Source organism: Phalacrocorax aristotelis, chromosome 11, assembly GCF_949628215.1.
Source record: "Phalacrocorax aristotelis chromosome 11, bGulAri2.1, whole genome shotgun sequence".
NCBI classification, from domain to species: domain Eukaryota; kingdom Metazoa; phylum Chordata; class Aves; order Suliformes; family Phalacrocoracidae; genus Phalacrocorax; species Phalacrocorax aristotelis.
In genome coordinates, this window is record NC_134286.1 from 24,611,504 (window position 1) to 24,624,089 (window position 12,586).

Genomic DNA, 12,586 nt, shown 5'->3' on the forward strand with positions numbered 1-12,586 from the left:
AATGTCCTTTTCCTCTTCCCCCACCCCAGCATTGCTCTACACGGAACACAGTTTTCTTCCAAAGATTTATTTTAAGGATAACTTTTAAATTACTTGTTTTGCAAAGGAAAGAATTGTGCTGTCAGGCTCTTCTTTTAATTTCCCAAAAGGTATTTTTTCTGCATTGGGGAAAAGACCCAAACAGCTCTGCTGAGCTTGGTGAAGGCAGCCACAACACAGCATTGCTGACCAGCATGCGCCTCTCTGCTTCCCACCAGCCTTGAGCTCCGCCGCTGAGCTTGTTTCATGGTTTCTTGGCCAATTAGTGGTTACAACATGCAAACATACAGTGAGAAGAACCACTCCAACTTTCCAAACGTTCTTGCTAATCTCTCATGGTTTTTTAAGCCTTTGGTAATAATGAAACAACTGGGGATAATGACAGGCATAAATTCCAGGAGCGCAAGACCCTGAATCATGCTTTCCTTCTAAACGGCTGGTATACCTTTGGATAAAGTGGTGGGACAGGTTTGGAAGTGTGAGCTTCGTTGCATATTTCCAACATCCTTGCTTTTGGCTGCTTGATTTTTAATCAGATTGGAATTAACCGAGTTCTTATTGTGCATATGGTGTGGTATTTGCTTGTTTGGTCGGTTCTGGTAATTGAAAAGCAGTCTTAATCATTTTGACCTTAGGCTTCCAGATCTTCGTGCTGTATTTCTAGAGCACCTTCTATCCCGTTTTCTCCATTTCTCATGGAAATGAAGCTCCACTGGGCTAGCATGAACTATGGTAGCTGTTCTTTTGGCTCGAGTCCCAGAAAGCGTGCCAGCTCGACCTAATGAGAAACAGCATGAGCTGCTATCTGGGGCAGGGCTGGTATAGAGCGTGATTAGTGGGGATGCGGGGGGGCTCATGCCAAGTATGGGGCAGCTGATCTGGTATGAATTTCAAAGCTCTGTTCTCAAAAATTGAAAGACAAAGATTAAGGAAGATACTTTCCATGGCAAACAAGACACCAAAGCTGGGCTGCTTAGGGAAGATGTCTGCTAAGGCTCCTGAGCAACAAAGCAAGCAGAGACCCAGGGCAGAAGTGGTTTTCTTCACACCCCTCTCTGCCAACATTTGGGCAGGACTTGAGGGGAGAAAAATGGCAAATCCACCAAGAAACCATGGAAATGACAAAAGCAGTGCTGGGATTACATTTGGGAGGGACATTCTCTCCCTGCCTCCTTTCAGAGGATGCATTTTACCATTCTAGCTCTGGAAGAAACCTGCGGGACAGCTGACTTATCCAGGCTGCTCCTAAGCTCTGAGGAAGCCTTCTCATCCCTAGCTCCAGATCTGGCAAACTGAAGACACAACTGCCAACACTGCCAGAAGAATACACAAGCCAGGTTTTATTAACAAGTCCTGATTTACCATTTCTTCTAAGCAGGTGAGTTTGGGGCTCTGCTAAGCCACAATTGCACAGAGTTGCAGGTATGAGAAAAGGTTAGGGCACGTGCACAAACCTTTCCAGCCTGCACCTGTTGTAATGTGAAGGTGCGCAGGTGCTTAGCTATTGTGGGAGAAAAGGCAAAGGCTACATGAGGATCCAGATAAGGCCACAGGTGTCTCAGCAATGTCAGGGAAATGGAAAAAGCAGCTTTTAACCTGCCTTTGCGCTATCAGCCGCACACACACTGGCCTGCCCGAGGAAGCACCAAGCCCAGCACTGCTTGTAACCTCTCCCCAAGTTGGCTGGTGTGTGCGGTCGGCGCAGACCGGCCAAGGAAAACGGGGTGATTATAATCAGCAGGGGAGAAGCGTTTCCCTTGTCCTTGTGGGAGTACAGGACTCCCCCACCTTTTACAGCTAGAGCAGCCTTTCTGAGCTCCTCAGAGGGATCTGGTGATTAAACCCACTAGTGGATGGAGCAGCTTTCTGCGCTTTCCTAGGGCAAAGGAAACTAATTCTGAGCAGCGAAAGCAGCTTTCCCTTCCCTTCTCTCCTCTCCTCCATCTGCATTAGGCAGGGAAATAAAAGGTCTCTTTGGTAAGAGTTTATAAAAAGAGAACTATTATCAAGATTACTTTCCTTGTACATTCAGCTTAGGTTTTTATGGGACAGAGGTCATCCCGATATCCTCCCAGGGTGTGTACGCTGCACATTATTTTTATAAACACTGACTTGTTGATTTTGTGGTCATAAAAGATTTTCACAGAAATGTATCCCCTCATCTTCCTTGCTTTTCACTGATAATTTAATAATCAACTATGTGGACAGGAAGAGATGTAATAAGGCCAGCTCAGATGCTGCTTAAATACTTGCTTTAAAACATGTGACCTTTTTTCTTCCCCCAGCATTACCGATTCTTATAACTTTTGTCTTGAGGGTTGAGGATTATCCAGTGCTCTTCCAGTTCCCCTAATAAACGACAGAAAAATCTCGGTGCTTGTTTCAAAATAAGTATGTTAATGGTTGTCTCTTATGAGGGGAAAAGCCTGAGAATGAAACTCAAGTGTTTAAAGCATAAAGGAACAATACAGTTAGAAGGCAGCTTGAGGCTGATCCGCGTTAAGGTCCTGTAGGTTGGTAACCCCACTCTGTGCGCAGAGCTAGACATTGAAGACAGGCTTTTGAGTGTGGCTGGGCAACCTCTGCAGGAAATGGAAGCATCTCCTCCTCACGCCCTGCACAGGGCACTCCCGCAAACGACCCAGACGCACTGCGGATGCACTCCACAATGTTGCAGTTCAGCCCCAGCCCCGCAGGCTCCCTCCACACCTTGCCCAAGGCAGCTTGTCGCGAAGACCTTTCCACAGAGCCGGATTATGCTGCCCTGGACCCGGGTTAGGAGAAGCGCGGCCCTTCCTCACCAGGCTGGCTGTAACTGGCGGCTCAGCTGCCGTGTCTACCCTGACCCGCGGCCCTCGCCGCCACCGCGGGACAAGGAGAACAGCTCCCGCACCCGCGGCGGGGCGGCCTGCGGCGGGCAGAGAGCCGGCCTTACTTCCATGGAGCGAGGCCGAAGGTAGGCCTCGCCACGGGCAGCAAGGCCGCCCGCCCGTCCCCCCCCCCCCCCGCCGCCGGGGAGCAGCGTTGTGCTCCCAGCCTGCAGGAAGGGACGGGCGCAGGGTGAAGCCCCCGCAGCAGCCCATAGGGGCGGGGCGCCAGCAGGACTGGCCGGGCGGGCTGAACCGGGAGGACGGGCGAGGAGGGCGGGCCGGGGGGGAGGCGCCGGGGCAGGTCGCGGGGGCGGGACGCGGCAGGGCGGTTGCTGCAGCAACGCGGGCGGAGCGCGGCTCGGCGCGCTGGCGTCACTTCCGCGGCAGCACCGGCGCTCCGCCCCGGGGGCGGGGCGCCGGCGGCGCGGGGCAGCGGGAGGTCATGGCGCTGTCACGCGCGGAGCGGTGTCTGGTGCTGCTGCTGCGGCTGCTCTCGCGCGCCTGCCTGGCGCTGCTGGGACTCGCGTCCCTCGCGCCGCCGCGCACCCGTCCCGCGCCGCCGCGCGCCGTCCCGCCACCGCGCCACCCGCTGCTGCTGCTGCCCGCCCGCCGGCTGGCGGCGCGGCTCCGCCACCGGGAGGTGGGACCCCGCCACCCCACCCCGCCGGCACTGGCACCCCACCCCGCCGGCACCGGCACCCCACCCCGCCGGCACCGCCGCTGGCACCGCCGAAAGCCTGGGTGCCGGCGGGCGGCAGTAGCCGACTGTCCCGCGTCCCTTCCCGGCCCCTTGGCGGCCCCCCCCGCCGCCCAGGCCGCTTCTGACCGCCGTTTCCCCTTTATTCAGGTGACGTGCGTCGAGGTGGTTGAGGCGTACGTGGAGAGGATCAAGGAGGTCAATCCCCTCATCAACGCCGTCGTTAAGGACAGGTAAACTGGGGAGGAGAGGGGACGGTTGTCTCGCCGCCACAGCAGCCTTCCTCCGGGCCCCCCCCCGCCTCCGCAGGCCAGCGCCCGGCATCGCACCGGGGGTCTCGGCGGGGCCCGTGCAGCCAGGCTGTCCCCGCCGTAGCGCTGCGCTGGTGCCGGGTGCCTCCACCTGCCGGCACTGCTGGTTGCGGTTCGGCCGGGTGCGGAAGCGAGCTGTTCTTGCAAAGGCCCTGAATAATAGCTGGGGAAGTCTCATCTTCTGTTACCAACTCCTACCGCACGCTTAGTGTCTGCCCACCCTGTAGAAATACCTGCTCCTTGCCGGTCCCTCGAGGCTGGAGAGCAGCGCCGCAGCATCCCCGCCGGTTGCTTCTTTGCAGGTTTGAGGAGGCCCTGCAGGAAGCCCGGCAGGTAGATAAGCTGCTTTCGGAGGCCCCTGGCGATGACTACCTGGAGGAGAAGTTCCCCTTGTTAGGGGTTCCCATCACCGTCAAGGAGGCATTTTCTCTGCATGGTGCGTTTGCCCTTGCTTCTCTCCAGTTTCCCAGGTCGTGACTGGCTTCCTCTCAGCCACGTGCTCCCCAAGGTGGTGGGTGGCTGTGGCAGGGCGCTTGGAGGGGAGCATCTTCCCTTTCCTTGCTTGGCGCCCCCCTCCGCCTGGGGCTTGTGTGTCTGAGTTTGCTTTAACACTCAAACACTGTGGGGGTTGTGGTTCCTCGGAGCAGCCCTTGCTGGGGACCTGCTTCTCACACACGTGGTCCCTGTGACCGGCCTTGCAGCCCACAGCCCCAGGGGTGCTCTTGGGGCAGCTGGCCCTGACACCTTCCTCCATCTGTTGACCCTGGCACTGCAGGGATGCCCAACACATCTGGCTTGGTGAACCGCCGCAATGTGATTGCCAGCTCAGATGCCACAGTGGTGTCCCGGCTTAAGCAGGCCGGTGCCATCCCACTGGGCGTGACCAACTGCAGCGAGCTGTGCATGTGGTACGAGTCCAGCAACAGGGTCTACGGCCGGACCAACAACCCCTATGATCTGCAGAGAATTGTGGGCGGCAGCTCAGGTGAGCCTCAGCACGGTCCTGCATGAGCAGCAGGTTAAAATGCAGCAAGAAGAGAGTTCCCAAGTCCTCTGCACGCTGCATTAACTTGTTGCTGGGCTCCTTCAGAGCTCAAGGGCCTCTTTCCTGGGCAGTGCAGTAGGCCATACAGTGGTCCAACTGCTTTGCACCTCCTGGATGTTACCCCCAGCATCGCTTCGGCTCAGTATGTCTTACTCCACATGCACACAGCAATGCTGGTGTGGCACTTTGGCAGGAAAATCCCTTTGGCCCACATTCCCCAACTGTGTCCCAGACATCGTTAAAGCTGGAGTGGTTCCCACCCTATCTGCACACAAAGAGAAGCAGCCACCTTGAGATGCTGCTGCTTTGCTGGGTGATTTGCACTAACAGCCTGTGGGGTTTTTTTGCTGTATCTTCTCCCATGAAGGTGGGGAGGGTGGCGTCCTGGCAGCTGCCTGCTCAGTCATAGGTGTGGGCTCGGACATCGGTGGCAGCATCCGGATGCCTGCCTTCTTCAACGGCGTCTTCGGCCATAAACCCACAACAGGTAAAGCGGGCGTCGGGATCTCCTCCCCAGCAGAAGTGCCAGGAGGCAGAATGCAGGGTCTGGGAGGAACCTGTTTGGGGCACTCCTGTGCTTGCCTCTGGTGGGATTGCTGTAAGGGGACAGGCAACTTCTTGCATGGGACAAGCCCACTGCACGAGCACAGCCTGGCCTCGGCAGTGGGAAGCCATTTGGTGGCCAAGAGTGCCAAGCGCGAGGGAGATCTTTTGCCCCTGGTATTGCATCCTCAGCGTGGGATGTTTTCCAAAGGTCAGGATCTGCTGCTGGGGTGTTTCCCTGGCAGCTGGCGTCCCGGCTGGGTGCTTTTCCTCCTTTTCCCACCCTGAGCACCTTGCCTTCAGTTTGCAAGCGCTGCTGATGTGTGCAGTCCCTGGGCGACAGCTTCCCCCTGCAGCTGGAGGCTGCCCTCCTGCACGGCTCACCCCAGCTGGAGGCGATGCTCACGTGGCGGTACCCAGCGTCTCCCTCTGCTCACAGGGGTGGTGCCCAATGACGGCCAGTTCCCAAATGCTCGAGGGGTGCGGGCCAGCTTCCTGTGCACGGGGCCCATGTGCCGCTACGCGGAGGATCTGGAACCTGTGCTGAGGGTCATGGCCGGTCCCGGAGTCAACAAGTAAGTTGCTCCTGCTGCTTCGAGCTGCTGAATTGGTCTCGGCTACTTTGCGGCCAGGGCAGCAGGTCAGTTCTGTTTGGTGTACAAGACAGGGCTGCACCACCCAGATTGCTTGTTACTGGTTTCCTTCCTCTGCCCTTGGCTTCAGCAGGACACTTGCAGCCTGGGCGGTCCTTCCCACCCACCAGCCACGTGCTCTGGGTAACAGGCAGCCGTGGTCAGCCGGGTCCTCCTCACAGGAAGACTTTGCCTGTGAGCTGCTCCAGCCAGCGCCAACCAGCACGGCCCTCCACTCCTGGGGCTGGCCTTTTGATTTTTACCTGTGCTTTTTCCAGTTGCTGAATAATGAGTTTTCCATCCCACACCATGGCCCCATTTGGTCCCTTCATAGGTCTGTGCAACCAAGCAGCCTTTTATGTGCATGTACCAGTAAGGCACAGGGCGGAGACGGGGCAGATGTGGCAGGTCCTGCTTCTTGCTGCAGCCTGCACATGTTTGCTTTCTCCATTACCACTTTTGTTTCTCCATTGCTGTTGTGGTGCAATCCCAACCTCGGCTGCGGCTAAGGCATGTAATTACAAGGTGCATCTTGAAAGATGAGAATTTTCCTAACAGCAACAAATATGCAGAATTAGCTGGGACTGACGGGGCGGATGAGCAGCTGGCTGGGTTATGGGCAGCAGGTGTCTTCAGGGACTCTCCTTCCCACCCTGATGGGTAGAGTAGGGTGTCCTGAGGACATATCAGGTGTCCTGAGGACGTGTTAATAAGTGTGTGACCAGTTCTGGCAGCCAGGGAGGAGCCAGGGACGGATTTGTGAGCAAAGCACTGTTCCTTTCCCAGGCTGAAGCTGGATGAAAAGGTGTCACTGGAGAAAATAAAATTTCACTGCATGGATCATGACGGCGGGTCCGTTTTTGTGTCACCTGTGGACAAGGAGATCTTGCAGGCCCAAAAGAAGGTAGGAAGAAATGGAGGTTGGCTCTCACTGGGGTGAGCCTGGAGACAAAACCTGGGGAGACCAATCTGAGGAGTCCCTTGGAGGCGAGGTGAGCTGCTCTGTGCATGGCTCCTGCAGGGGCTGGCAGGATAGAGGGCTGCAGGCTGCAGCGCTGCAGAGGCAGCCTTGAGTCCTGGGCCTGGGCTTCCAGTGGAAAAAAAGTGGAAAGGTCTTTTTCTTCTTCTATGTTAAAGAAGAAACAGCAGGAAAATCTTGCGAGTGACTGCAGATGCCCTTGCCACCCGCATCCGTGTGTTGGAGTGCACTGGGGTGTCCAAAGTTTTTTGGACCGATTTCCATTGCAATAGGTGTATTTTGCTTTCTTCACATGTCTTGTCCATGTTACGGAGACCTCTGGGGCACATCACACGGCAAAGGGATGGCTGTATATCTACGGTCTTCCCAGGGTTGCTGCAAAGGAACTTTTTTGGTTTTCAATGAAATCTATTCTGTTCCTGGTGCTCTTCTGGAGCATTGCTGGTGGTGGCATGGAGGGCTGTTTGGGGAGCTCCAAGGTTGTCATTGGATGGAAGAGGTTCTGCTGCTCCGGGCAGAGGGGAGCGGGCAGGAGCTGCAGGGTCTCCTGCATGGCAGCAAAGAGGAGCTGCTCCTGAGCTCTCTCCTGTCCCTAGTTTCCATGGACTGACTGTAGCACGTCATATCCTTGCAGAAACAAACCCTTCCCGCTCTTCCCCTTAGGTGGTGGAGCACCTCGAAGGCGAGCTGGGGATCCAAGTTCGGCGTGTGGCAATCCACAAGATGAAGTATTCTTTCCAGATCTGGTCAGCCATGATGTCATCCAAAGAAAGCGATGGGCAGGTGTGTCAGACCGAGCTGGCAAAGGCACAAATTCAGCAGCAGGGAAGAATTGGCTGTTCGGGGCCAGCCACAGAGAGCTATAGGCTTCCCAGACCTGCCAGGGGGCTTTCTCTACTCTGTCCCCCAAACCCTCCTTTCAACTCTTTCCAAAGCTGCACAGCCCCTTCTCCCTTGCTTTCCCATGAGATGACGTGGCTCCCAGCAGACCAGCAACATGATTTAGGGAGGGAGAAGCCATTTTAGCATGTTGACCTTTTCTGTGCAAGCTGGTAAGTCAGCCAAGCAGGTAGTGTCCTGCCTCGCTCTTACCTCTGTACTGTGTCTCCTGGCATCGTAGGTTGGGATTAATGCCTGTTGGGATGCCAGGACTGAGGTGGTGGATTAGCACCTTTTAAACAGCAGGCCTGCATGTGTTATTTTTTCCTTAAACTGTAGCTACTGCACCATGCTCTGTGCATGCATGGAAGTATTTTGTAGCAAAGATAAACTCTCAGGAGTATTATACCTTGTGCATTCTGCCACGCAGGCAGTGGTGGAAAATAAACCAACCCCACCTTGCTAAGGAAGGCACGTCTGACCCCCTTTGCCTCCTTTTTCCTGATCCCACAGCCATATAACAGCAGTAAATGCCTCCAGGAGATGTTATCCGGAGCATCCTCCCACGTGAGAGGAGGGGTACTGAAAGGTGCTGCTTTGCACAGCTCTCCCTCTGCAGAGCGAGATCCCCTTGTTGCTGTCTCTGGCAGGGAGAAATGCTTCTGCTGCTGCTATGGATTAGTGCTAGAGCTGTGTAACACTCCTGATGGGCATCTCTTGTCTGAAAATGGGAACAGCTTGTGTCGGGATAATTGGACAGCCAGAGGTTTTGCTGTCATTTGTTAGCCTGTTCTTCCTTGTCGCACAGTAGCTGACGATGCTGATGGAGGGAGTGTGCGTGTGTGTTACAGGAGGCACAACTATTCACAGACCTGCTGGGAGATCACGGGAAGCCGGTGTGGCCACTGTGGGAGCTGATGAAGTGGCTTGTGGGGATGTCTTCCCACACTCTCCCAGCTATTGGTAAGGCTGGGAGGAGCCCTAGGACATGCAGAGGTGGTGGTGGGGTGGTGGTGGTTAAATGAAAATAGTGCCCTTCCAGTGCCCGGCAAAGGGACTCCAGAGTTTGCACCGAGCAGCTTCAGACTGTTTCTTGTAATGACACTTGGTATCTTCAAGTCAAAAGCATGTTCAAGGGGGACTTGGCTGGGTGTTTGGTAACTGGGATTGGATATCCTGGGAGAAGGGAGGATAATGGAGCTGCAGGCAGGGTTTGCTCTTGCTGTGAGCCCTGCTAGAACTGCTGGGGCTTAGAGGGAACCAGTCAGGGTTCTGCACCAATCTCGTTTCTTAGCAGCAGATACCAGAGAGCCCTAATTAGTGCTGTCATGCAGCTGTCTAATAAGTGCTGAGGTTGCTCTGCCAGCTCCACTCAATGCCCGTGGCTGGAAAAACTCCTTGAAGTGGTGGACAGGCTGAAAGCCTTTCCCTTGGCAAAGCTGGGGAGATGCTGCCTGCAGAGCCATGCTGCATGCAAGGGGCAATCAGCTCTGGGAGACAGCATGCCAACAGGGAGGGGGACTTGGGGGGCCCCACCAGATGCTGGGAGATGCTGCATGTGGGCAGGCAATGTACTTTCTAGCCTGCTTAATTCACGGTCCTCTTGCTCGCTCTCTATTCCTGTTTGTGTGCCCTCACCCTGCAGCCTTGGGGCTGACAGAGAAGCTGATGAAACTCGGCCTCAGTGGGAATGCCAAGCTGGTGAGCATGGGGAAGAGCCTGCAGGAGGAGATGGAGGCCCTGCTGGGGACGGATGGGGTGCTCCTCTACCCCTCCCATCCCACCATAGCTCCCAAGCACCACTCCCCCATATGCATGCCCTTTAACTTCGCCTACACAGGTGAGCAGCTCTGACTCCTCTGCTGGGGTACTGGCAGGCGTGCCCTCACCTGCTGTGGTGCACAGGCTGAGAGCCAGGGTATTCCACCCAGAGTATTTCCATTGCTGCCAGTGGGCTTTGCAGTGTAGAGGGGTGTCTTGCTGCTCCAGAACACGGGGCAAGGATTAGGGTCACGCTTTAAAACTGGCATTTGTACCTGCTGTCCTTAGCAGGGCAGGTTTGATCTTGGGGGCCCACCCTGGCCCAGAGGGATGCGCTCACGCTGTTACAATTGGCACTGTGGTTTAGCAGGCACCCAAGAGCTGCTGCATCTCTTGGGGTATAGTTTGGGGCTCTATGTGGCCTTCCCACAGCTTGAGCTCCTTGATGCCAGTGCTGCGTTGCAGTGCTGTCTGGCTTTGTAGTGATGGAGACGTGCCTGGGGCAGGAATGTCCCAAAGCAGATCATGACATGCCACAGCAAGAGCCACCTGAGTGCGTCATCACACGTGGGTGCAGTTTGTATATGTGATGTGGGTGCTGGGAACGTCTGGCCAGCAATGTCATCATGTCCCTGCCCCACCTGCCTTGACTGCACTGCTCCAGCAAGGACCAACTGCCAGGAGCCCAGTGCTGTGCGTGGCAGCGGCTGCCCGCCTGGGGTGGGAGAGCCAGGCAGTGATTTACCCCAGTTGCTGTGCTTGCTCTGATGGAACCTGCTCTCTTCCAGCTATCTTCAACGTCCTGGGCTTGCCGGTGACGCAGTGCCCGCTGGGCCTGAGCAGTGAGGGCCTGCCGCTGGGCATCCAGCTGGTGGCAGCCTCCTACAACGACCACCTGACGCTGGCGGTAGCCCGGTATCTGGAGAAGGCCTTTGGAGGATGGGCTTTACCTGGGAAAGTTTAGCCTGGGCTCCTGGCACTGCAGAGAGGCAGAGATGGAGATGGTGGTGCCAGGTGAGGCAGCAGCAGGCACTGATGCCCGATGCCGTCATGTCACTGCGTGCTCCCTCCACACCCTGCCTTGTGCCCTCCTGGGAGCAGCCGGCGGTGATTCCAGCCCCTGGGGAAGCTAGGCTGTTGCCACTGGAGTCGTTCCCTGCAGCACCCTCTTCCAGGGGAGAGACCAGCCCTCCCTGTGGCCCCTCAGGAGCCCTGCCTGCCCATGTCCTGCCTGTGGTGGGCATCTGTGTTCTAGGCGCAGAGATGGCCGTCTCTCTCTAATGCTTGCTGCTTTGAAGACGCTGGGTGAAGGCTGGGCAGAGGAACTGCTGCCAGACTGCCTGGGGATGACCGCCCAGCACCACTCTCAGGGCTGCCTGGGTGCATCCATCTTCCTTGGCTTTATCCTCCCCACAGGGCTGGGACTGCACCTGGTGCACTGCAGGCTTATCGGCCCCTGCAGCCTCCCTGAGCTGCCACAGGGTTTCCCCCACCCTCTAACCAAAAAGGGAGAGGGGCTGAGGGTGCCGGAGAAGCTGTATGCTTGTCTCACCAGCAGTGCTTTGTGGGGTGGATGGTGCTGGGCTCTGCCCGGTGCAGAGCTGACTGGCAAGGGACAAGGAGCTTTTGCTCTTGTGAGCTTTTGACAGCTCTGGAAGAGCTCTTTAAATGCTCCTCTCCAAGTGCTGAGACATCTAAACCATCCCTGCCAGTGTTTTCTTCCCCTTTGCCCTAGGGGTGATCACCCAGCCTGATTGGCGTCCCCTGGCCCTGCCACCCACCCTCTTGAGCTGCCTGGCCTCTCTGCCCCCGTGAGCAGATGCCGGCAGAAACCTGGGCAGCTGGCGGTTCTTTGGGCGGGCAACAAGCACAAGATGTTCTGAGTGAGGGTGGTATTAAAAAGAGTCTGTCCAGTTTGCTGCCGGCTGTGACCTTATTCTTGACAGCAGCTACCCTGCCAGCTGTGGGGCTGCCATCCCCCTGGGCACCAGCCCATCTCCACTCGTGCTGTGGGTGCAGTGCAGGGACAGCAGTGAGGGTGCTGGCATCTGCCCCAAGGGTAGCACTTGGCTGCTGCTGGGCTCTTGCTTTGAAATGCCTGGATTCGCGGTGTCTGCTCAGCTCCTGGCAAAGCTGAAGCATGCCAGCGAGCACCAGTGGTGCCGCAGTCGATGGTTCTGTTAGTCTTGTACTGGTTGCACAGTGTTACGCCCTCAGAAATCGTAAGCCCTGATAAGGATCAGGGCTCTCTCCCTGATGGGCTGTGAAAGACTTGGGGCACGTAGGGTGATGCTGAGCCATGCGTGGGTTCCTTGGAGTCTCTAGGGCAGAGCAAGGCATGGGGTCCAAGATCTGCAGGTCCAGCCTGCAGTGCTGGTGTTGGCAAGGACAAAACCTACTGCCCCCAGCATTGGCTTTGCAGGGGCATCCTGGCTTGTGCCTGTCCTGCCACCCGTCACCTTTGGTCCTGGCCTGACCCGTGTGCTGCCTTCTGTCCCCAAGCCACTAATGGTCCCTGCAAGGGGGTATGTGGGCACTGGGTGCTAAGGTTGGGTGCACGCAGGGTGCTGGGGGCAGGCTACATCTCACCCCTTGCTTGCAGAGGGCACTGCTGAGCTGGCCGAGGGCTGCTAGCCCTGGGAGCCTGCAACCAGATGAGACACTGTCAACAAGGAAGGAAGAAAAAAAAACCCTGACCTAGGAAAAAAGGTACGAACCACCAAAACTGAATCACGTGTCATGCCGTGGGACGTGTCCTACAGCCTCCCAGCGCGGTGGCACAGAGGATGTGGCCCTGTCCCTCAGCTGGAGGGAGCCTGGGAGCTGGGCA

At 56.6% G+C, this 12,586-nt stretch overlaps 1 protein-coding gene across 1 annotated transcript; it reads left to right on the forward strand.

Annotated features, from left to right (window-relative positions):
- Positions 1-3,292: 3,292 nt before the first annotated feature.
- On the forward strand, positions 3,293-11,669 carry FAAH2 (fatty acid amide hydrolase 2). The gene is made up of 11 exons (XM_075106450.1): positions 3,293-3,549; positions 3,757-3,839; positions 4,220-4,353; positions 4,693-4,902; positions 5,330-5,449; positions 5,945-6,080; positions 6,924-7,041; positions 7,780-7,899; positions 8,847-8,958; positions 9,641-9,835; positions 10,545-11,669. Exons 1-11 carry the CDS (start codon positions 3,352-3,354, stop codon positions 10,718-10,720), a joined length of 1,602 nt encoding a protein of 533 aa, XP_074962551.1. The 5' UTR covers positions 3,293-3,351; the 3' UTR covers positions 10,721-11,669.
- Positions 11,670-12,586: the final 917 nt, after the last annotated feature.

Excerpts from the sequence above, each read along its gene's own strand:
- FAAH2 (XM_075106450.1), top strand. The coding sequence starts at position 3,352 with ATGGCGCTGTCACGCGCGGAGCGGTGTCTGGTGCTGCTGCTGCGGCTG. Across the intron at positions 6,081-6,923 it reads GCCGGTCCCGGAGTCAACAA|GCTGAAGCTGGATGAAAAGG; the intron begins GTAAGTTGCTCC and ends TTCCTTTCCCAG. Across the intron at positions 9,836-10,544 it reads CTTTAACTTCGCCTACACAG|CTATCTTCAACGTCCTGGGC; the intron begins GTGAGCAGCTCT and ends GCTCTCTTCCAG.